Raw genomic sequence first — 25741 nt, forward strand, 5'->3', positions numbered from 1 at the left:
TTTGATTAATAGATTTTTGCACTTTATTTTTTTGTATTTCAATCCAATTATATTTTAAAAATATTTCAGTTGAGTGGATGATAGAAAATTGCTATTATTGTTTTTTCTTTGAAGTAAATTTAGCCCACTTTTGCTAAAATAGAAAATATAGTCTACTGATGGTGCCTTGAATACCGGTTTCTTTCATTTAATGTTCATGTTATGGGGATATTTATATAAAGGAAATTTGTCTTTTGTGTCTGTTGAAAATTAAAGATTACTGACAGAGCCATAAGAAAATATTGCTTTATTTATCTGATCATATTGTAATATATTTGTTAGGTTTTCAGTAGGTTCAATTAGGTTCACTAGACTATATGCGTCATTTAAAAAATTTTCAATGAACATTCGAACAGTCCGGCCCTCGTCTTGTAGCTGATTTTTTTATTTGGCCCTCCGTCCATTTGACTTTGACACCCCTGGTCTAAACCTTTCAACATTCACGTATGCCATCTAGTGGCCAAAATCTAAATTGCACATTGGCTGGAATAATACATTATGGCCTTTCTCTTACATTTCAAAGATGGCACAAAAAATAGAAAATAAAAGTTGTTTTTTTTTTGTTTTATCTTTTACCAGATCTACTGTGTTATATTATACTACATTCCTTTCACATTTACATAAACTTCAAAGTGTTTCCTTTCAAATGGTACCAAGAATATGCATATCCTTGCTTCAGGGCCTAAGCTACAGGCAGTTAGATTTGGGTATGTCATTTTAGGCAAAAATTGGGGGGAAAAGGGTCTAATCCCTTAATTAAGGGCCAGATAGCGTTCCAATTTGCTCTGTTTTTTTGGTTGATTCTTTCCAGTTATCTTTTTGCTTTCTCATCATTTGGCTGGGTAGAAATGTTTTATTTTTGTTTTTGGATTAAAATGTGTTTTTCAAAATGTATATTTTTTTGTAGCCCTTTTTCTCCCTTATTTCATGATATTCAATTGGTAGTTGTCCCTTCGCTGCAACTTCCGTACGGACTCAGGAGAGGTGAAGGTCTCGAGCCATGCGTCCTCCGAAACACAACCCTACAAAGCCGTACTGCTTCTTGACACACTGCTTGCTTAACCCAGAAGCCAGCCGTACCAATGTGCCGGAGGAAACGCCGTACCAATGTGCCGGAGGAAACGCCATACACCTGGTGACCGTGTCAGCGTGCAAGCGCCTGGCTCGCCACAGGTGTCGCTGGAGCGCGATGGGACAAGGACATCCCGATGCATTGCCTTAGACTGCTGCGCCACTCGGGAGGCCCCTAAATGTGTTTCTGTCCTGGTGGTCTGTTTGTGAATAGAGCCCCAGAACCAGCTGGCTGAGGGGACTCTTCTCTAGGTTCATCTCTCTAGGTGAGGGCTTTGTGGTGGAACGTGTGGACATGACTTCCTTTTAAGTGGTTGTAGAAATGGAACAACTCTTTTCTTGATTTTGATAACTAGCGGTATAATCCTAATTCTGCTCTGCATGCATTGTTTGGGGTTTTGCGTTGTACACAAAGTATATTTTTGCAGAAAGTCCCAATTGGGTGTTTGGCCTATTTTTGTGAATTATTGGTTGGTGAGTGGACCCCCGACCTCACAACCATGGAGGGCAATGGGTTTGATAACTGATTTATGTCTTTTTTTAGCCAGATCCTAATTGGGATGTTGAGTTTTGTTCCTTTTGATGGCATAGAAGGCCTGTCTCACGAAGCGCGTCACTAGTTGCAGACGAAAAGTCAACAAGTTCCGCTACAGTCCGTAAAAACATGTCAAACGATGTATAGAATCAATCTTTAGGATGTTTTTCATTAAACTTCAATAATATTCCAACCGGAGAATTCCTTTGTCTTCAGAAAAGCAAATGGAACGGGAGCTACCTCTCATGTGAATGCGCGTGACCAGCGCGTGACTGCTGGCAGACCTCTGACTCATTCCCCTCTCATTCAGCCCCCGTTCATAGTAGAAGCCTAAAACAAGTTTCTAAAGACAGTTGAAGCCTAAAGAGTGGAAGTGCAAGATGACCAATATCTTCAATAGGGGCTGAGTTGAAAATCGACCAACCTCAGATTTCCCACTTCCTGGTTGGATTTTTTTCTCAGGTTTTTGCCTGCCATATGAGTTCTGTTATACTCACAGACATAATTCAAACAGTTTTAGAAACTTCAGTGTTTTCTATCCAAATATAATAATATGCACATATTAGCAACTGGGACTGAGGAGCAGGCAGTTTACTCTGGGCACCTTATTCATCCAAGCTACTCAATACTGCCCCCAGCCATAAGAAGTTAATGCATTTAAGCCAATCAGTTGTGTTGTGACATGGTAGAGATGGTACACAGAAGATAGCCCTATTTGGTAAAAGACCAAGTCCATATTATGGCAAGAACAGCTCAAATAAGCAAAGAAAAACAACAGTCCATCATTACTTTAAGAAATGAAGGTCAGTCAATCTGGGAAAATTTCAAGAACTTTGAAAGTTTCTTCAAGTGCAGTTGAGAAAACCATCAAGAGCTATGATGAAACTGTCTCTCATGAGGACCACCACAAGAAAGGAAGACGCAGAGTTACCTCAGAGTTACCAGCCTCAGAAATTGTAGGCCAAATAAATGCTTCACAGAATAGTTTTTGCTCTATACGCCAATATGTATTCCATCACAGGAGGTAGGTGGCACTTAAATTGGGGAGGACGAGTTTGTGGTAATGGCTGGAGTGGAATGGTATCAAATAGATCAAACACATGGTTTTATGCCATTCAATTGGCTCCGTTCCAGACATTATTATGAGCTGTCTTCCCCTCCGCAGCCTCTACTGTATACAGTGATTCGTGATGCAAATGTAACTTAAATATGAATCATTGGTTTATGTTTAGACATATGTGTCATATATCATGAATAAATACAAGTTATTGACACTTTTCCACTATTTTCTTTTGTTTTTGTTTTTTTTGGAGGGGGGATCAGCTTAATATTGCGGAAAGAATGTTGCTTCCAATGTAATTGTCTGCATCATTTCCAATCCCCCATATTTTTTGGGTAAATATATATATCCATACACGCATGCATATATATATATATATATATATATACATACACATACCTATATAGACATACATACTTTTAAAAAAGAATATACCTTTATTATTATTCCCCGCAAACCCTTCCACGGATCCCCCAATTGGAGTAAACTAATAAACACTTCTGCTTCTACCTTCAATCCATACATATTATACACACTCTACAGACACAGTCTACTTTACAATAGTTGTCTCATTTTTCCACTATTAAATGGGGGACTTTTATTTGGAAAAATTCCGTGACCCGGAACAACTGTTTAAGTGTTGCTGACGAAACGCTGATTTTTTTTGACAGCCTATCGATGAATAATACACAATTTCACACACAACATTGAAAACACATTGATCTCGTTTAACACCTAGTAGCCGTAATCGCAAAGGTAAGCCATTTGATCAGACTTGCTAATACGATGGCTGTTGTGAGGTAACGTTAGCTATTTCTTTGCAATCAACGGTGTTGGCAAGCTAACAGTAAAGTAATCAGTAGCCTTTTAATCACATTCATAGAATGTTTGATAATGTCTGTTAGCTTGCTCGCTAGTTAGCACACGCTTGTCAGCTTTCAACGCAAGTTTTGATATGGAAAATATCGATGCAATTCGTCAGCTATCAGTACGTTAGCTACTAACTAGACAGGTTGTACTTCTAAGTAGCAGCTAACTAACGAACTTAGATAACTAACCGTTTCTTTGCTAGTTGGCTAGCTAATCACCCAGCTAACCGGCTAGCTAACCACCCGACTCGCCGGCTAGCTAACCACCCGACTCGCCGGATAGCTAACCACCCGACTCGCCGGCTAGCTAACCACCCGACTCGCCGGCTAGCTAACCACCCGACTCGCCGGATAGCTAACCACCCGACTCGCCGGATAGCTAACCACCCGACTCGCCGGATAGCTAACCACCCGACTCGCCGGATAGCTAACCACCCGACTCGCCGGCTAGCTAACCACCCGATTAGCCGGCTAGCTAACTAGCCGGCTAGCTAACCAGTACTGCATTGCTGGACGAAAGCAAAACGGACTATACGGTAGCGTTAGCAGCTGTCGATGCAGATTTATTCTAAAATCAACAAAGCGTTTGCTAAATGCCAAACTAACCGTGTGGGCCTTTGCGATTTTCAAACAACTAGCTGGCCAACTACTGTTAGCGTAGAGTTTCCGCAGTAGTGGGACGTGTATGTAGTTGGTCCCATGAATTACCGATTGTGTGGAATGCATCTAGAGTCATTCCTGCCTGCGTGGCCACCGGCACTGCTAGACACGGGTTGCTTATAGGTTTAACTTAGCCGGCTAATTCACGGGTTGTCCTCAGTTAACTACCCAGTACATACACTTTCTGGTATAGTGTGTGTTTTTTTAAAAATTAATTCTCAAGTCGGTTTCATGTCTATTTTGGGCTCCCTAAATAACCTTTCTTTTGACAGCCTTTTAATTTGAGTGGAAACATAATTGCTGTTTTTGATGAGGGTGGCAATTGTATCCTCCAGCTGACTGGAAAGTTATTGTTAGCTATGATGATTCTGTGACATTGACAGTGGCACTTTGACATACGGCAAGGACCAGAGCCATACATTTAGAATAAATACATAACTCTGGCAAGGACAAGTTGCTCACGGTATCTCAAAGGTATCTCCATTGTTATGCAGGCTCATTTGATATGTTGCAGGCAGTTTGCTTATCTGCCACAAATAGCACAACAACCCCCATCTATGGACAATCTGATCAATATCTTTGTCCTGACCATTACCAACCGATCAATACATCCATCTCAACTGACGTGGGTCTGTATGAGAGGAGCCCTGCTTTGGAGCCTTCATGTCCTGTCCTTATTCTTTTACCCCAACTCAACTCTCAGGCGGACAGGCTAATATTCCAGTTTGCCTGGAGCTGTGGAGCCAGACAGACGAGGGTCACTGTCTGACAGCCCAAAGCAAGGTGTTATCCAATATCAAAACATAAAATGTTGTTTTGAAAGACAGGGAGTGATAGGCTAGATGGATCCTGTAACTGATCCTGTAACTGGTGGGAGAACAGCCAGTGGGTTAGGCAGGGTGTTATGTTGTCAGTAAAGTGATTGTTTAAAACCCCAGGTGTGGATCCAGGAATCAGTCAAGTTTGGCTGCTTATGGGTGTCTCTCTCAGCTCCGATGACACAGATTAGAGTTGTAATATGTTACGAATTGAGCCCAGTAATTATACATTCGTTTTTTATCATGCTCCTGTCAATCATGTACCAGCCTGTCCAGCATCTTGGCTCCTGCTTTTTCTGTTTGTCTGTCAACAAGTTTAAGTTTTTATATCTAACTGTTTTTCATCACTAATGTCCTCTCTGACCTCCAACAGGCCGGTTGCTGGTACAGTAGGGGCCTGGTCTAGCTGTGGGTCTTGTGGTGAGACAGAGATCCACACCTGCCCTTCAGAAGGGTGTGTGTTGGAGCTGGGAGGGGGAAGCGACTAGAGGGGGGGCAGGTGCCATGCTCTAGGGGTGAGGTGGGGAAGAGGGGGACTCACAGGTCAGAGGTGGTGTCTGAGGTTGCAGAGGAGATGAAGTTGAAGCAGCGTGTGGTTGTACTGGTTGCTGTGCTACTCCTGTTGGGGCTTGCCAAACTTTTTCTGCTGGATGGAGGAGAGGGGTCCGCAGCCAGCCGACGAGACCTCAGAGCCTTCCGCAAGGTAGGGTTGTGTTTTTGTGTCAGTGTGTATTTATTGTAGCTGGTGCCTGCGTGTAGGCTATGAATGAACGTTTCTATCCATGTGTGTTATCAGATGGAGGCAGGCCTGTCTCTCTCCCGCGGTGCCCGTTTAACACACACTCTCCAGTCTCCATGGGAGGTGGCAGGCCAGTGGGTGGGCCCAAGGGAGGTGTACCCTGAGGAGACCCCCGAGCTGGCAGCCGTCCTCACCGCGTTGGGCACTGCCAGGGTGGAGCGAGCAGACGTGGGCTACAAGGGCACCCAGCTCAAAGCTCTACTAGTACTGGACGGGGGGCAGAAAGTGGTATTTAAACCCAAGAGGTGAGAGCGAGAAAACACACATGCACACTCCATTCTTTGGTTCTGTGCTGCTGAACAGTCCTCAGGAACTGAGTGTCCTTGTTTCATGCTGACTTCTGTCTGTCTGTTGTCTGGTTTTATGTAAGAATAGGCACTGTGCTTTTACTCTGGTTTATGTAAGAGGATAACTCTCTCCAACACTCCCTCCATCTCCCTTCCTCCCTCTTTTTCTAGGTATAGTAGAGACTATATGGTAGAAGGAGAGCCATATGCAGGTTATGATAGACACAATGCAGAGGTGGCAGCTTTTCACCTGGACAGGTACGTGCACATGCGTATCGGTCTTATGCATAAATATATACATTTTACATTCGGGATTGGGAATCTGGATACTGGTGTTAGTTGTATCTGAGTGTCTGTCCTGTGTCTGCTGTAGGATCCTGGGCTTCAGGAGAGCACCCCTAGTGGTAGGGAGGTTTGTCAACCTGAGGACTGAGATCAAACCTGTCGCCACGGACCAGCTACTCAGTACCTTTCTAATGCAGGGTGAGATGCTAGCACACACACAACAGGGCTCTGTTCGGTCCCACCCATAATATGTTTGCGTCTAGGTATGCCACTCCTTTTGTGTCTGGGTTCAAGCAGCAGTGGGCTGGATCTCTCTCTAAATGGAAATGGTTAACCTCTCTCTCTCTCTCTCTAGGTAATAATAGTTGTTTCTATGGGAAGTGTTACTACTGTAGAGAGAGTGAGCCCGCATGTGCGGAGAGAGAGAACATGGAGGGATCGTTAACTCTCTGGCTGCCAGATGTCTGGCCGCTCCAGAAACATAGACACCCCTGGGGACGCACTTACAGGGAGGGCAAACTGGCCAGGTGTGTGTATTAACGATTTGTCTGTGTATATGTTAACTGTGTGTGCTTGAGTATTCATTTTGTGTGTGTGTGTAGGTGGGAGTATGATGAGAGCTACTGTGATGCGGTAAAGAAGATGCCTCCGTACGACGCTGGTCCCAGACTGCTGGACGTCATCGACACGGCCATCTTTGATTACCTCATCGGCAACGCAGACCGACATCATTATGAGAGTTTCCAAGACGATGGAGGAGCCAGCATGCTCATTCTGCTGGATAACGCAAAGAGGTGGAACACATACACACACTCTACTTATTGTAGCTAATGTTAGCACACGAACGGTATAAACACACTCTAGACATGACAAAGATGACCTCTCCTTCCTCTCTCTCTGTCTCCATCACTCCTCTTTTCTAGCGATGTAACGGTTCACCAAAACCACGTATTGTGGTTACAGTTCGGTAAAGCGAAAATGAACAATGTTCAACATTCACAATGTTCCCTGCATTGTCTCTTGTGTCCGGATTGCTCTGATTGACCTCTCAAGTTTCCACTCTGATGCTGCATGTTGCTGGTGGGAATTAACCAGTTGTGAAGTCGTAATACCAGCTAATATCAGCTTTTTTTTTTTTTTTTTTTTTTTATTTTTTTTTAATTTTACCCCTTTTTCTCCCCAATTTCGTAGTATCCAATTGTTGGACCAGCTACTCAGTACCTTTCTAATGCAGGGTGAGATGCTAGCACACACACAACAGGGCTCTGTTCGGTCAGGTTTGATCTCAGTCCTCAGCTACTATCTTGTCTCATCGCTACAACTCCCGTACGGGCTCGGGAGAGACGAAGGTTGAAAGTCATGCGTCCTCCGATACACAACCAACCAAGCCGCTGCTTCTTTAACACAGCTGCACCAATGCGCCGGAGGAAACACCGTGCACCTGGCCACCTTGGCTAGCGTACACTGCGCCCAGCCCGCCACAGGAGTCGCTGGTGCGCGATGAGACAAGGACACCCCTACCGACCAAGCCCTCCCTAACCCGGGCGACGCTAGGCCAATTGTGCGTCGCCCCACGGACCTCCCGGTCGCGGCCGGTTACGACAGAGCCTGGGCGCGAACCCAGGACTCTGATGGCACAGCTGGCGCTGCAGTACAGCGCCCTTAACCACTGCGCCACCCGGGAGGCCCCTGATTGGCTAATGTTCAACAAGCTGTGTCAACCATAAACTAAAAATGTAGCGATTATGCTTGGAAACAGAGTTCAAAAAAACACATTTAATAGTTTGCTTTTTATAAATAATGTTTTGTTAAATTTAACTGCTGAAAATGCTGTTATAGAGGTCATTTCCTAAGTAGGTGACAGAGGTAACCATATGGGAGAAGTTGGTGATGGACAAGTTTCCCACAAGTAATTACCAGTTTGAGAGCTGTTCAAGTGGATTTTTCCCAGTCATGGTAAAATCTCACTTGGTTACGAACGCACCATGACACTGCCTCCTTCAGTGCCAGATGCGCATTTGTGACTCTCATAAAGGAGGCATGTCTTTAGCATGGTACATCTCCCACTGTGGGGTAATGTGATGGGCTGTCACTGTTAAGTGAAACAGAGGATGCATTGGTTGAAAACTTCCTGCTTTGGTTCGCTTATAAAGAGCGTAGGGCTGACCCCTTTGTTGACTGGTCGATTGTTTTTTTTAATGGTTCCCAAGACACCTGTCGGATTCATGCCTGTCACAGTGGACTAATCCATTGTGGAGGCTACAGGGATGGCACAGTCCATCACTCTAAGACATCTGATACTGACATTTTATATGGTTATATTATGTAAAACAAATAATGGTGCAAAACTAATAAATCTAGTATTATTTTATAACAAATGCACTTTCTCCCGCTTTGGGTATGGTCGCTGTCCGCGGTTCCAAAACAATCTTTAGTGAGCTGTAGAATTTGTGCCTTTCCCTATGTTGCCATCTGCATAATAGCTAAATGAACCAGCATATTGGGATTGAGAACAACGCTGCGGAGGCAGCAGCAGCAGAGATGAGGAAACAGCCCTTGCTTTAAGCCCTATTCAGACGGGGTTCGTTTTACTGGGGGAGATCGGGTAATGTAATTATGTACACAAAACACCACATCTGTAATTTTAGTCCTGTCCGAATCTGTCAGTTATTTGTACATGGCTGGAGAGTAACAATTCCAGTCAGAATAACCTACTGTTTTTTGGCGAACGCCAAGGTCCTCTGATAATACTAGTCCCGTGCAAATTGACATCCCTGTGTTTTGAGAGAAATGTCAGTTTGACAGGTGTTTCTCACGGTTTGAGCAAGAAAACAACTGATTTGATCAATTGAACGAAGTGCTGCGTATAGCCTATATATGAAGGGCTTGTATCAACTTTCAAAGTGAAAGCTTTTGTTAATTTGTTTTGTGCGTATGAATAGAATATTGCCATATGCACCTGTAAAAAATATTGAGCCTATTTAATGTAACCCTTGCTGTTAATAGATCGCAAAGCAGCATACAACTGACCTAAATGTTTGGAAATGGTAAGTTAACTTTCACATCCATAGCCTTAAAAAAACGCATCTCAAGTGCAAGGGCACTGTTTAGCTCACATCTGAAGACTGGGGGGCATTTAGGACGTCTTACTGCGGATCTCTAAAATATACGAATGATTCTCATAACACTCAATTCAAATGTTATGGCGACACTATACCAAAGAGGTTTGGTTTTAGGGAACCAAGCTCGAGTTATCAGTGTCGCCCTGTTATCGCCTGGACTTGAAATATCTTCACGCCAAGAAAATAACCTCCAAACTTCTGTCAATTTAAAGGGAAAAAACAAAGAATTACAGGGCGGGGGTTGGAAAATGTAATCCCATCCAAATCATTCTCTAGAATAAGACATTCTGGGGTAATAATTACATAACCAATGTTCTCTAGTCCCGTGTGACTAGGGCTTAGAGCAAACAAACTAAAGTCTATAATCAATCAACTGTTAAATGTGCCTGGCTTATAAATCTATATACAGTCAGTCAAAAGTTTGGACACACCTACTCATTCCGGGGTTTTTATTTATTTTTTACTATATTCTACATTGTATAATAATATGGAAGACATCAAAACTATTCAGTAACACATATGGAATCATGTAGTAATGAAAAAAGTGTTAAACAAATCAAAATATATTTTGAGATTCTTCAAAGTAGCCACCCTTTGCCTTGACAGCATTGCACACTTGTGGCGTGGTGACATACTGTTACCGTTTTATTTTCAACTGTCCATCGTACAGAACTAGTTCCCGGCTGCGCCTCACGAAAGTTTAAAACAGTTTGAACTTCGGCAATTAAGAATTACATTTTGATTACAATGTGCGCATGGGCTCAAGTTGTTTTAACAGAATAGTCAGATTTACTTGAGGCATAGGCCTACAACGCAGCGTTCACATGGCCTACAACGCAGCGTTCACATGGCCTACAACGCAGCGTTCACATGGCCTACAACGCAGCGTTCACATGGCCTAACAACGCAGCGTTCACATGGCCTACAACGCAGTGTTCACATGGGCCATGTAGGCCGAGTGTTTTTGTTTTGTAAATAAACTCAGCGAAAAAAGAAGCGTCCCTTTTTCAGGACCCTGTCTTTCAATGAATTCGTAACAATCAAAATAATTTCACATATCTTCATTGTAAAGGGTTTAAACACTGTTTACCATGCTTGTTCAATGAACCATAAAAAATAAATTAACATGCACCTATGGAACGTCGTTAAGACACTAACAGCTTACAGACGGAAGGAAATTACGGTCACAGTTATGGACACTAAAGAGGCCTTTCTACTGACTGAAAAACACCAAAAGAAAGATGCCTAGGGTCCCTGCTCATCTGCGTGAATGTGTCTTAGACATGCTGCAAGGAGGCATGAGGACTGCAGATGTGGCCAGGGCAATAAATTGCTATGTCCGTACTGTGAGATGCCTAAGACAGCGCTACAGGGAGACAGGACGGACAGCTGATCGTCCTCGCAGTGGCAGACCACGTGTAACAACACCTGCACAGGATCAGTACATCCCAACATAACACCTGCGGGACAGGTACAGGATGGCAACAACAACTTCCCGAGTTACACCAGGAACGCACAATCCCTCCATCAGTGCCCAGACTGTCTGCAGTAGGCTGAGAGAGGCTGGACTGAGGGCTTGTAGGCCTGTTGTAAGGCAGGTCCTCACAAGACATCACCAGCAACAACGTTGTCTATGGGCCCAAACCCACCGTCGCTGGACCAGACAGGACTGGCAAAGTGCTCTTCACTGACGAGTCGCGGTTTTGTCTCACCAGGGGTGATGGTCGGATTTGCGTTTATCGTTGATGGAATGAGCGTTACATCGAGGCCTGTACTCTGAAGCGGGATCGATTTGGATTTGGAGGTGGAGGGTACGTCATGGTCTGGGGCGGTGTGTCATAGCATCATCGGTCTAAGCTTGTTGTCATTGCAGGCAATCTCAACGCTGTGCGTTACAGGGAAGACGTCCTCCTCCCTCATGTGGTACCCATCCCGCAGGCTCATCCTGACACGACCCTCCAGCATGACAATGCCACCAACCATACTGCTCGTTCTGTGCGTGAGTTCCTGCAAGACAGGAATGTCAGTGTTCTGCCATGGCCAGCGAAGATCCCGGATCTCAATCCTATTGAGCATGTCTGGAACCTGTTGGATCTGAGGGCTAGGGCCATTCCCCCCAGAAATGTCCGGGAACTTGCAGGTGCCTTGGTGGAAGAGTGGGGTAACATCTCACAGCAAGAACTGGCAAATCTGGTGCAGTCCATGAGGAGGAGATGCACTGCAGTACGTAATGCAGCTTTTGGCCACACCAGATACTGACGGTTACTTATGATTTTGGCTCCCCCCCCCATTTCTGTTAGTCACATGTCTGTGGAACTTGTTCAGTTTGTCTGCAGTTGAATCTTATGTTCAAATATTTACACATGTTAAGTTTGCTGAAAATAAACGCAATTGACAGTGAGAGGACCAAACGGTTCAGTATGAATGTGTACCATTACACCCTTACTCTTTTCCCTCTGATCCTGTTGATGAATCTGCTGAGTGTGTTATGGCATTGTGTATGCAGGTGTTCAATAGGGATGTAACGATTCACCGATAAGGTGGGTTGGCATATAACGCAAACATCTATTAACCCAAAGGTTGCGTGTTTGCATCTCATCAGAAAACTTTAGCATTTTAACTAATTAGCAACTTTTCAACTAGGAAAAGGGGATACCTAGTCAGTTGTCCAACTGAAATGTGTCTTCCGCATTTAACCCAACCCAACTGTCTGTTAGTGAGCATTTCTCCTTTGCAGTAGGCTAAGACAATCCATCCACCTGACAGGTGTGGCATATAAAGAAGCTGAATAAACAGCATGATCATTACGCAGGGGCAACTTGTGCTGGGGGACAATAAAAGGCCACTAAAATGGGAAGTTTAGAGTGATCCGGGTCAACAGTATCAATGTAACAGTATAGTATCCTTCCCTCTCCTCGCCCCTACCTGGGCTCGAACCAGGGACCCACTGCACACATCGACAACAGCCACACTCAAAGCAGCGTTACCCATCGCTCCACAAAAGCCGCAGCCCTTGCAGAGCAAGGGGAACAACTACTCCAAGTCTCAGAGCGAGTGACGTCACCGATTGAAACGCTATTAGCGCGCACCCCGCTAACTAGCTAGCCGTTTCACATTGGTTACATCTGTTCATAAAGAAATTAAATTATTCAGAATAGCCTACTACACCATTAAAATGCCCAGTAACAAGGCATAGCCTACCAACCTAGCCTACAGTTGGGAACGTGCTGCAAATCTGTCAGTGAACAGCATGCAGACAACAAACCTTTCCCAATATTTCAAATACTATCATGGAAATCACAGGTTGGAAAGCAAATGGCTCCTGCTGAAAAGAGAAGACTATAATTTATCTGTTGTAGGCTACCATAATATCTCATCAACTTCCAAATATTGTTTTACAAAGTAAAACAGATAGGCTTTTGGCATCACCGGCGAGTGAGCTGCGCATCATTTGGGGAATCGGTGAAACTGGAACACATTTTTAGGACAATCATTTCCTCCTCATATTGTAGCTTCCTATATGTCTCCACACACCTAGGCCAAGGATATTGATGGATTCAAGACGAGGTCGTTTTTATCGATCTCAGTTTGTCAGTGTCATTTCGATCATTTGTGTGGTATTAAAGATTCTAGTAACGTCTCCAGTCATGTAAAATGACAGAGAATTGCATGAAATCGGTTTGTATAAGGCCACATTTTTCATGGTCTGTAGGCTACTAACATTTTCCCTTGTGTGTGCAACTTCTGTAAGCGCTTCTACTCCTCTGCCACTACGTAAATGTGATGATATGCATGCAATTCTTCTTTTAATGCGTTCCGGTACCTCAGAGCTCCCCAGGTCACCCCCCCCCCTCTCGCGCCCAGTTTTTGTTCCTGTACCTCCCGATGTCCTAATTAAGCACTGGTTAAGTTGATAATTTAATAACGAATACAGCAATCACTTTTGCTCCCCGCACTGCATGGTCAACGCGGGAGAAGAAGAGAAGCTCGCTGTGTCAATTTCCGAACAGGCTGCCATTAGATTTGAGACTGGGATGAAATCCAAAGTTGCGCTATATATTCATTGGCTATGTCATAGCTAATTGTTAAAGATAAGTAGTTATACATTACTAGCTCTAACACATTTCATCTGCAAAAATGACAAATGAATTAGTGGTTGATGGTGATTTCAGATGTTTTTTTTTTAAATGGGTGGGTGGATAAAAAGCTAACTTTGTCCTAACTGAAAGTGGGGTGGTGTAGATGCCCAGTTTCCCTTATGGCTCAACTCAGGTGCCTATATATAACATAGACATATATATCATTTACACACACACAGAAGTCCAGCTCAGAGAGGCCCAGCTCATAAGGTTAATCAGCAACAGATTTTAATTTAGAATGGGAAATGAATGTTTTTATGCAACAAATGCATTGAATCGCATTGAACTGAATCGCATTGATTCGTTCCTCTAATCAAACCAAATCTTACTGAATAATTTCAAACCAAAATGTATCGTTCCTGTACCGGAGCCCATGTATCTAGATACTTATCGAATCGTCTTGAAAGGTAGAGATGCACATCTGTAGTGTCTAACCAATCTTGCTGTGTTTTTTTCTTGTTTTGTAGTTTTGGGAATGCAGCTCTGGACGAAAGAAGCATTTTGGCTTCTCTGTATCAATGTTGCATGTGAGTTTACACACACACAGAAAATACCAACATTTGTCAGTAATCATGAACCATTTCTCCTTTCTGCAGTGTGTTTATGAGCTGTTTTTTTTCCTCTACATTCTTGCACCTCTCTCTCCCTCCATCTGTCAGGGTGCGTATGTCTACGTGGAATAGGTTGAACCTGCTGAGGGCAGGGGCTCTGAGTTCAGCCATGAGGCAGGCCCTGACCTTTGACCCCATCAACCCCGTCCTGGCCGAGCCTCACCTGGCCGCCCTGGACAGACGTCTGTCTGGTGTCATAGCAACCATCCGGCAGTGTGTGGAGTCACAGGGCCCTGACAACACACTGATAGAGGACCGCTTGAACCTGCCACACTCCTAAAGGAGGACAGGAGAGAGGGATGGAAGAGAGGAGAGACCTGTCCCATCCCTTGTGGAGGACAAGAGAGAGGGATGGATGAGAGACAAGGGAAAGGAGGAGCTCTCACCCAGGGATCAAGAGAGAGGGTTGAGCCATGGTAGGAGGAGCTGGAGGATAAACCCCCTCCCACACTCCCGCTCCAAGTCTCATGGCCTCCCAGAATGGGACAGGAAATGACTCCAGCAGCAGGAAGTGGTTTCCTCTACAAACTGTTTCCCTCCACACTAGAACACTTTAACCTAATGGGATCTATATCTGAGGAACTGTATCCCCAATGTCTCTCCTCTGCCTTCTGCACACACACACACCTTGTGCCAAACCCTCCCTCTCTCGTCCAGTAATAACGAGGGAACCAAAGCCATAGGACTCAACCCAGCGGCACTCAGGATAGCAGGGGTCGCTCACACAGCCATAAAACCCACTCCATGTGGACACAACACTCCCAGAAAAATCCACTGGACTGACAGTGGAGAGGGAGACTGGTTAAATGACCAAGGGGAATTTTGTGGTCAGTCTGATTGTGACTAACAAACAGACGTGTCTGTGTCCGAAATGACACCATATTTCCTGTATAGTGCATAAGGCTCTAGCCAAAAGTAGTGTACTGTATAGGGAGGGAATCGTGTGCAATTTCAGAATCTGCCAACTGACTATGGATGTCTCATGATGCTCTATTCAATATATATTGTACTAGTTTTGGCCCCAGTTTCTCAGACCTTATTCCTATTTCTGAATTAAAAGCACTTTCAAAAGAGATTGTTCATTAAGCATGCTTTTTTTACTCCAGGATTCGACTTGATCTGGGTCTAAGAAACTGGCCAATGAGGTTTTAAAGGTTGGCTACATACTCTAGGGCTTTGGTCAAGACTAGTGCACTATTTTGGGAATAGGGTAGCCTTTGAGACATTACCAGCGTGTACATAACGAACTGTTGAATAGCATTACTGAGAGAATATAATTATGAGAATTGTAATGTTAAATTAACCTAATTTAGTGTCGTGTCTGAATGTGTGTGCCTGAATGTGTGAGCATGAGTGTAGGGCAGGAGTCGGTCACCCAAAAAACGTCCCGCAATCAGTTTTTGGTCAAAAAAGACTGTAAAATCACAAGAATCCTGCAAAAAAAATGTGTAATTTAGGAAATCTGTTCCCAAATATTCTGACAAATCATAAGAGATGTTATCGTGTCAATCTAATCAAGGTATGACATTATTTTCAAATACAATCTCTTTGAGCTTAGTTGTGGTCAATTTGCAGTGTTCATTATTATGTTCAGCCCCCCCGACCATCTGCTCCAACAAAAATCATCCGGCAGCTGTATCTAGTCGTCTATACCTGGGGTAGGGGGTGCCATACTCTAGTTGAGTATGCTACTGACGTTTTAGAGAGAATCTGGGACAGGGAGGGGGAAGATGGGAAGTTTGGGGCTTTATAGGAATGTTTTCAACATTAAAAATTATTTTTTTTAAATATTCTGTATTTCAGTGTTTTGTATAAAAACAAGTAATGGCTCCTATTCAATGGGCTTTTCTTGAAAAGGTGGTTTATACAGATATAGGATATTCAATGTATCACACTTGTTCCTGAGAATCTTCCTACATTGCAGGAAATGCAGATTAGATTCATGATTTACTGAAAACCTGCACTTTTCATGTAACTCAATTTTACTGGTCAAATTAAGAGCTTACTGTACATGCTGTACATGCTTTGTATAGATGCTCCTATATAGAGGGTCTAAAGATGCTCAAACTATCAACTGTTACTCTTTCTATTTGCAACAACTTATAGTTTTACTGTTCCTCCCTTTAGAGGGAGCCAGATCACTACAGTAGAAACCTCTAGATACAGACATACCAGACAGGACAACCGATGCCACCACTTTTCCTCTCTTTACTATCTTGCACAAACAGTCTTGAGGTCATCTGTGGCATAGCCTGGTGGTAACAGATTAAAAGCGAGAGATGCATTTACAATCACAGATGTATGGCTAGAGGATAGAAAACAGTATGAAAGGCTGTGTGGGATGACTGTTGGTGGTAGCCTCATGACCTATAGTTTCTAATCAGACTGATCTCTGGAAGTTCCTCCTGTGACTGGCTGGCCTGAATATTGTTTGTGTCTGAGAGGTGTTATTAACCCTTTAATTATGGCAACCAGTCCATGTTCTGGTTATTAATGTCACAAAGGGGGTCTTTTACCGGTAAGTCTCTCCTTGTTGAGCTAACTGTAAAAACCTCACTTTATGTGTTAGAGCTGAAATGCAGCTGTCAGATACAGACATTCATACAGAGGGGAGTCCCCTGGACAACACTACTGGAGAATGGGCCTTCTCTCCATCTCTGGGGGGAAAATGGCAAACACACACCATTGATGTGTGATAACAGCCCACTCATACCCAGAGTCAGGCCTGGTCTCCCAGTATCAGAGTGGGAGGAACATGCACATACAGTCCTCGGGTGTCTCCCCATGTGTGATTGTATGTGAATCGGCTCCAGCACAGACCTGCATCCACCCATCATTTCCACTTATACCAGTTCTCAGCTGTTTGCGCCAAAATAACACCCGCATGCGCAGACACACGCACACACTTTATTTTCCATGGAATGGTGTTTACAGAGATGCTTGGTTTCATGTTCTTTCTCTCCCTCCGCATCTCGCTCTTTTGTTTAATGCACTTTCTCAGGTTCATTATGAGTCAGCGACAGCAAAAACATGTCACACACCGATATCAGATGGGGGGGATGTATGGGGTTACAGTAGGTGGGCTCTTCCAGATAAGTTTATCCCTGTGACAAAATCTATCTCAAATGTCTCCATGTCTGTTTTATTACTGTGAGGGTGGGGGTTTTCTCTGTGATCTCCTCCCGCACTAACACTCAACTCTACCCTACATCCCAAAGTTCACTCCACTGTATACTTTTATGCTCAAGGTGGTTGTTACACTTGGTGGTTCAGTGAACTACTGGATGCTAGTGGGATGACGAATAACATTGCCTGAGACCTGAAAATGTGTTGTGTCCGACTGTTCTGAATGTGTTGTACCTTGAATGTGGACAGTCTGCATTTTGTTCTACCCTGCATATCAGACCTCAGAAGTAAACGGTCATCTGGAAAAATGTGCAATATTTTTACCACCTGGGGGATTTCAGTAGAATAGTTGTTTGATAGAGCATGGCCAGACATGCAGTACCAACCTCTGTCTCTCTGACCTATATCAACCCGCTAACTGGAAGCAGATCTCTCAAGCTGTTTGATGCTTAAATCACTGACTGTTAATCAGCATCACTGATTGGGAAACATTTTTAAAAGAGATGGGAGAAGAGAGAGAAAGCATCATGGTACCGGATTGTGTGAGAGTGATTCATCTGTCACCACATCCCATCCTGGTTAAACATACCACAACTACAATTTCTGTACAGCCCCTAATGGGAGCTACTGCTTTGTGGTTTGGAGGGGTATTTACCAGAGACCGTATATATAAAGGTTGTTACTGACCTTCACACGCATGCATTCACGCACACACCACCACCACACACGCATGCGCACACACAAGTCAGTGGGTGGTTGCCCATGTGTGATTGCTGGGAACAGTAGATGAGGGCCAAAACCATGTAACTGACCAGCTTAGCTCTTGCTGTGTCAGCACACTAGTATCAGAGGTCTTGGAAAACAGGCTCAGACACACCTTAGACCGGCTCAGCTCAGAGGTCCTTTGTTTAATGATCAACCTGGTTGGAGTCCAGGCATTCATTATTTGGAGTGTTTGCCATCATGAGAACACTGAAATGCAATCATGATGATTAAAGTCTAACACAGTAAATGCATACTGTACCTCTGAAAGACTGGTTAGATCAGGGGGAAAACAGTGGCTTAGTCTGGACTGAGGGTAAGATAGAAGCCCGGCTTTCTACTGAAGTTAAGCTAAGCAGGTGCAGGCTTGGTTAGTGCCTGGTATGGGAGCAGGGCTGGCCCGAGCCTTTTGGGGGACGTAAGCGAGATTTGGTTGCCCTGATATTCTACCCATTTTGCCATTGAGGGTAGAGAAATCTTTGCAGTTTAATTCTAATTTCCTGCAATTCTACACATTTTGCCATGACTTGTGCCATGTTAATATATCTGAGTGATAATGACTAACAAAATCAATGGGGGTCCCCTGGAGGTCAGGGCCCCTGGGCATGCGGTTGGTATTCGGCCATGATTTTCTACAAGTTTAGATTGCTGGCTAGACTAACCAATCTAAAATTTGTTAGCTCACATTGCTCATTGAGTGACCGTCGGGGACTGACATAACAACCGAAAAATTGCTGATGAAGAACCAGATTTCGAACTTCACCTTGCGTATCCTTCTATTCTAACTCTCAACAGTAAATTGAGTTGCAATTGTATTAACTACTGCTTATGCCTGTATTAACTACTGCTTATGCCTGTATTAACTAATGCTTATGCCTGGAGCCGGCCCTGGATGGGAGGCAGGTTTTATTTAAGGTTAAGGCCTTACAACACACACATAAACAGGTAGTGTAGTATGTCAGGATGTCAGCTGACCCGTGTGGTGAAGATGGGTCTGCTGCCTCTGACAAGGTGATGTTACTGTCACAACGGAAAGAGAGAGACAGACAGAGAGAGAGAGACAGCGAGAGCAACAAAAAAAAGGACATTGAAATGCCGCAAATGGACCCTTACAAAAACACATCCCTGGGCAACCGTGTAAGAGGAGGAGGGTGAGGAAGATAGACAAGATGTTTGGTGGATTACATGGAAACACACACACACAATAAGAGATGCTGTGTGGACTGGGTGGAAAAGAGGCCGCATCGTGACGCACGGCCCACCGCAGAGTTTCCCAGCTTCATCAGAAAGGAAAAATCAACGGCTGATCAACAAAAAAAAAGTGTGTGTGTGTTAGTGTATGGTATTTAGAACACAATGACACTACTGTGACCTTACGTGTCTGTCACCTTACACCTTAAAAAATGTTTTTATATATTTGTGTGTCAAATCTCAATCAATTATCTCTGAAACTGATATAACTTGTGTAAACATTAACAGAATATGATGCAGAGTTCACTCTTCCAGGAAATGCTGTAAAGGTCTATGTTTACTGTGGTACTGCACTGTTATTTCCTGGAGTAGCTATAAAAAGAACAGCAAGTAGCCATGCTACAGTTTATGCTTAAAATCAATGAAACTGACAGTCTGTGGATAGCTATCTGGTAGAACCTATAGATTCAAGTAAAATGTTGCTTTTTACTGAAAAAGGCCTCCGTTCTCCTAAATTGTCAGCCAGTCTAACTATGAATAACCAGTGGATTATTTCACATAGTCTTTTCTACATGTGGATCAAATTGTTTTCACACTTGCAGTTCTGGTTGGTTCCTTAAAAAACCTGTATCCAACGTAGAGAGAAATGGAGAGTCTGAATAATCTGAATCAGTTGTGTTAGTGCTGGGATGGAACAAAAGCCTTCTCCCATGCAGCTCTCCAGGACCCTGGTATGAATGTAAACTGGCCAGTAGTCACTTTTTCGCAACCTTTACCCATTTAAAGGGGAAATCTGCAGTTGCTACATAGAATTTTGGTTTCATGGTATGTACCCATTGATTCTTGAAGAAAATAACTTATTAATACCTCATGAGCTTAGCTCAACTGTCGTAACCCATCAGAACTCAAATGTTCGTAAACAAGTAAATGTAAACAAACACTATATAGCCTCAAAACATGGTTAAAACTATAATTTGCATCCATAGCTCTGTCTATGAATTTGAGAGTGGTTACATTTCTCCAGCCCCATCCCTCAGCTTTTTACCGAAACAGGGGCGGGGAAACGCTTTGTTATTGTTTCAACTGCTGAATGCCCCTTTAAAGAAGAAATCCAGAGGTTGTGGGCGCCCAATGCCGCCCCACTTCTTGCTTAGTATTTTTACTTTGAACGGAAACAAGATGGTTGAGCCCTGAGCCGCTTGGTCTTCTGGGCAAGGTGTGTCTTTGCGCTAATCTCATCTACTCGAATGACCCTGGTGCCCCGGAGCTGGAGGGAAAGTGAAATCACTTGCAACCTAACGTTACAGCCACCAGAAACAAACAAAGCCGAAGAAGCCAACAAGCATCATTCTCGGTTCTGAATCAACTCGACCCCAAAACAGAAAAAGGGAGCAATAAAAAGATTGCTCATGACCAATCCAGAAACCGGAAAAACATTGGAATTAATTTTGAAAGGTGGAAGAGCGACGCCGAAATGGCCACCATTCTAATGGACTGGTAACATTAGGTAATTGTTGTGATGCGTTTTTAGCCTGCTAGCTACGTTAGCTGCTAACGTTAGTGTGTTTAATGTAAGGAATCTAATGATAGCATCATGTAGTTACACTGCATAAACCCCACAAGATGCCTAATGCCTTTATTTCAACTAGCTAACGTTAGCTAGCTAAAGCTAGCTATTCAAATTGTTGATGTGATCAAATCAAATTGTATTTGTCACATACACGTGTTTAGCAGATGTTATAGATGTGTAGCGAAATGCTTGTGTTTCTAGCTCCAACAGTGTAGTAATATCTAAACAAGTAATATCTAACAATAAACACAAAAGTAAAGGAATGGAATTAAGAATATATAAATATTCAGATGAGCAATGTTAGAGCGGCATAGACTAAGATACAGTAGAATAGGACACAATACAGTATATACATATGATTAATGCAAATTATGTAAACATTATTAAAGTGACTAGTGTTCCAATTATTCAAGTGGCCAAGGATTTCAAGTCGATGTATACAGTGGTTCCTCCTTTAAAAGTGGTGTCATACTGCGGCACACCTTGCGGACTGCCGCAGCATTCTGTGGCACATAATTTAATTGTCAGTCATTTTTCCTGTTAATGCAAGTTAGTGCTAGTTTGACCACCAGAGGGCATCTTTGAGAAGCATTCCATAGTCTTCCATGTTGGCATTACCAGAGACGGGGAGGGCACGCGGGAAACCGGGGTTCAATACCCTGAAGGGGAGGAAGCAGTAGGCTGTCCTTGTAAATAAGAATGTGTTCTTAACTGATTCCATATGTGTTATTTCATAGTTGTGACCTATTCACTATTATTTTACAATGTAGAAAATAGTCTAAATAAATAAAATCCTGGAATGAGTATGTGTCCAAACTTTTGACTAGTACTTGCACTATTTTTATGTTTGGAAAAATAACGTTCCCAAAGTAAACAGCCTATTTCTCAGGGCCAGATGCTAGAATAGGCATATAATTGACAGATTAGGATAGAAAACATTCTAAAGTTTCCAAAACTGTCAAAATATTGTCTGTGAGTATAACAGAACTGATATTGCAGGCGAAAACCTGAGGAAAATCAAACCAGGAAGTGGCTTCTATATTGAAAGCTCCATGTTCCATAGCCTGCCTTCGCTCCATTTAAAGGGATATCAACCAGATCCTTTTCCTATCGCTTCCTCAAGGTGTCAACAGTCTTTAGACATAGTTTCAGGCTTTTATTTTGAAAAATTAGCGAGAAAGATAACATCGCGTCAGTGGATGGTGGTGTTCGCATGAGTTTTGCTTGCGCAACAGAGTGGGGCAGCCATTGTCTCTCCCTCTCCTATTGAAAAATCGACAGTGCCGGTTGATATATTATCGATTATATATTTTAAAAAGAACCTGAGGATTGATTATAAAAAACATTTGACATGTTTCTGTGGACATTACGGATACTATTTTGAATTTTCGTCTGCAGTGTCGTGACCGCTCGAGCCTGTGGATTTCTGAACATAACGTGCCAAACAAATGGAGGTATTTTGGAAATAAAAATAATCTTTATGGAACAAAAGGAACATTTATTGTGTAACTGGGAGTCTCGTGAGTGAAAACATCCGAAGATCATCAAAGGTAAGCGATTCATTTTATTGCTTTTCTGATTTTCGTGACCAAGCTACTTTGATGCTAGGTGTTTATAATGTTTTGTCTAGTGATCGATAAACTCACACAAACTAAGCTGTGTTTTGCTATATTGCACTTGTGATTTCATGAATATAATTTTTTTTTGTAATTTTGGGGAATTTGGCACAATTCAGCGGTTGTTGATGAAAATGATCCCGCTAAAGGGATCCGTGTGCCAAGAAGTTAATTAATTTGATTAATATTATGGTGTTCTATTCCAAGAAAAATGAAAAGCTCTCTGGGTTTCCGTTAGAATGGAACAGAAAATATGGCGCTGTACAACGTGATGGTCGGCAGTACAATACTGGGCTATTTAGCTAAAGACTCCCTGTGTCGTGGGGGCAGGGCACATGGGAAACCGGGGTTCAGTTCCCCAACGGGTAGGAAGGAGTAGGCTGTCCTTGTAAATAATAATTTGTTCTTAACTGATTCCATATGTGTTATTTCATAGTTGTGATGTCTTCACTATTATTCTACAATGTAGAAAATAGTAAAAATAAAGAAAAATTCTGGAATGAGTAGGTGTATCCAAATGTGACGATCGGGAGTAGGCTACAGCATAAGTGGATTGGAGGATTCTAAATTAATATCTAAGGGGTATGACATTTCCACACCCTAATTGTAGTGTAACTGAACTTTCAGTTGAGCGTACTAGCTCTTTGCCTTCTCTACCAGAAGTTGATGCTGTTGCTACTGTCTGTGTACACAGTAGGACAACAGCCTCTAATGTGCTGATTTGTTTGTAGATGATAATGTTAGGAGGTTGACAGCATTTTCGGCCCAGGACCACCTCAAACAATGCATCTAGCTATAAAATAATCACACAAACATGCATTTCTCAGGGAGATACTGGTGGAGGCAGTCTGATTTCGAGAGAACTTGTACAGCCTCAGTTAAGGTAAGAAATGCTGTATGTATTTTCCGTTATGCTTAGTAATTCAATAATTATTTTGCTCGTAATCACGGAAAATAGCTAGCTATGTTTGCCTCTACATCACATATTTCCTGTCTATATAAAGCATTGATTCCTACCTAGTGTGAACTACCCACCAGAACGACTGAATGAATTTCCAGCGGTCAGTTAAGTAAACAATGGTTCATTTGCATGACATATTGGTGGACTATGGCTCGGTACATATGTTCTCATTATAATTGACTCATTCCATCCATATTATGTAATCAAAATCAACATTTATTTGGTATATGCACAGGATACAGTGGGGTGTTTACGGGAATAAGACATTGCGTTGTACCGGGTACTATTGAAGTAACAATTTGTTTGATCTCTTCCCACAGTGCCAACAATCCCCAAAGACTCGGACTTGTCCCTCCTGTCCCACTATCAACCAAGCAAGAGTTTCTCAAGAAACATCATCATGGGGCGGCAGGGTAGCCTAGTGGCTAGAGCGTTGGACTAGTAACCAAAAGGTTTCATGTTCAAATCCCCGAGCTGACAAGGTACAAATCTGTCGTTCTGCCCCTGAACAGGCAGTTAACCCACTGTTCCTAGGCTGTCATTGAAAATAAGAATTTGTTCTTAACTGACTTGCCTAGTTAAATAAAGACACATTTAATTGATCATTACCATCAATGCTCTGTTGACTACAGATAAATGTAGAGTCATTAGCACCAAATAAATCCGAGTCAGTCACAAAAGTGTCCCTTACATACAAAGAAATCAATATACAAATACATTGAGTTAGAATCAATACCATGAAAACTTGGTTCGGAAGGCCATTGACACTTGCGCTAAGTGATTTCAATGCATTTCAGTGATATTGTTTTTTTCTCCCATCAGCATCAAAACTGCCGGAGTAACAGAACCATGGATGACTTGGACAACTTGCTGCACAATAAAAAATTAACACAAATCTGTTATGTAAAAATCCACGTTTTCATTTTAATTCACATTTAAAAACACTTTACAAGGTAAAGGTGACTTTTCAACTACAAAAAATTAGGACAATTACAATAACAACTGAACACTTGTAGAACTTAAATAAAACACCCATACAATACAGCTAGCTACCAGCTCCCATGAAAAAAGCCTACATGGTGCCGCAGTGGATCATGGGAGGCCAGTACTAGGCACACACAGCAACTTGGAATGATGACCCTGTTGCCAGGTTCCACACCTCCAGGCCACAAATGTATGTGCTGTGACTGCTTCTACCTTTTACCAGTGGTGGAAAAAGTACCCAATTGTTCTACTTGAGTAAAAGTAAAGATAACTTAATAGAAAATTACTCAAGTAAAAGTGAACGTAATCCAGTAAAATACTACTTGAGTAAAAGTATTTGCTTTTGAAGATACTTAAGTATCAAAAGTAAAAGTAAAATTATACATCGTTTCACACTCCAACACTCAGACATCATTTACAAACGATGCATGTGCTTAGTGAGTCCGCCAGATCAGAGGCAGTAGGGATAACCAGGGATATTCTCTTGATAAGTGTGTGAATTGGACCATTTTCCTGTCCTGCTAAGCATTCATAATGTAACAAATACATTTGGGTGTCAAGGAAAATATATGGATTAAAAAGTACATTATTTGCTTTCAGAATATAGTGAAGTAAAAGTTAATGGTGTCAAAAATGTTAATTGTAAAGTACAGATACCCCCCAAAACTATTTAAGTACTACTTCCAAGTATTTTTACTTAAGTACTTTACACCACTGCCTTTTATCCCCTACTAGGAGGTCATCAGAGCCTGTATGCATCAATCTAAGTAACATAATAAAAAAAATCCCCATCAGAATCTGTCAGTTTAAGCTAGAGATAACTGCATGGGCTGCAATCCACCGCATCCGCCTATGGCAGCCTTCCGCATCTGCGGTGGAAGATGGCCGTGCTACAGCAGTGTTTTTCAGACCATGAGACATCCCGAAAATCGGTCTTCTCACAAAAATGTCTGTATCGTCCGAACGGTTATGACCACTCTATGAAAAGATGAGACTCTCACAAACACAATGGTGTTTTACGTTTTGCTCTACAATCTAATCTAATTTACTTCCCCTCTCGTTATTGTGCCTGCCCTACTAGCTAACTTTTATAGCTTTTTGTCGGGCATTTCCATCTTTGTGTTAGCTAGCTAGCTAGTTAGCTTCGGGTCTTTCCCGTTACTTCAGAAGTTATCTTGTAGCTAGCTAGCTAAGTTAGCCAGACATAACTATCGTAGCTATGATCACAGAGCTCAG

General features: G+C 42.7%; 1 protein-coding gene across 2 annotated transcripts; it reads left to right on the top strand.

Moving 5' to 3' along the window:
- The first annotated feature begins 3354 nt into the window (after nt 1-3354).
- Nucleotides 3355-24407, top strand: LOC139409319 (glycosaminoglycan xylosylkinase). Of its 2 annotated transcripts, none has more exons than XM_071154275.1 (9): nt 3355-3461; nt 5426-5755; nt 5849-6096; nt 6310-6396; nt 6512-6621; nt 6779-6950; nt 7026-7217; nt 14152-14211; nt 14344-17729. In XM_071154275.1, the coding sequence occupies exons 2-9, from the start codon at nt 5627-5629 to the stop codon at nt 14573-14575; spliced, it is 1230 nt and encodes a 409-aa protein (XP_071010376.1). In that variant the 5' UTR covers nt 3355-3461; nt 5426-5626; the 3' UTR covers nt 14576-17729. The 2 variants fall into 2 exon arrangements, 1 of the variants encoding a protein (XP_071010376.1); XR_011634391.1 differs by lacking the exons at nt 14152-14211; nt 14344-17729 and adding exons at nt 23842-24003; nt 24344-24407 and having other exon boundaries at nt 3362-3461.
- The last annotated feature ends 1334 nt before the right edge of the window (nt 24408-25741 follow it).

The sequence above is a fragment of the Oncorhynchus clarkii genome, chromosome 5 (genome assembly GCF_045791955.1).
Source record: "Oncorhynchus clarkii lewisi isolate Uvic-CL-2024 chromosome 5, UVic_Ocla_1.0, whole genome shotgun sequence".
Classification (NCBI taxonomy): Eukaryota; Metazoa; Chordata; class Actinopteri; order Salmoniformes; family Salmonidae; genus Oncorhynchus; species Oncorhynchus clarkii.

Excerpts from the sequence above, each read along its gene's own strand:
- LOC139409319 (XM_071154275.1), top strand. The coding sequence starts at position 5,627 with ATGAAGTTGAAGCAGCGTGTGGTTGTACTGGTTGCTGTGCTACTCCTG. Across the intron at positions 6,622-6,778 it reads CAGTACCTTTCTAATGCAGG|GTAATAATAGTTGTTTCTAT; the intron begins GTGAGATGCTAG and ends CTCTCTCTCTAG. Across the intron at positions 6,951-7,025 it reads AGGGAGGGCAAACTGGCCAG|GTGGGAGTATGATGAGAGCT; the intron begins GTGTGTGTATTA and ends GTGTGTGTGTAG.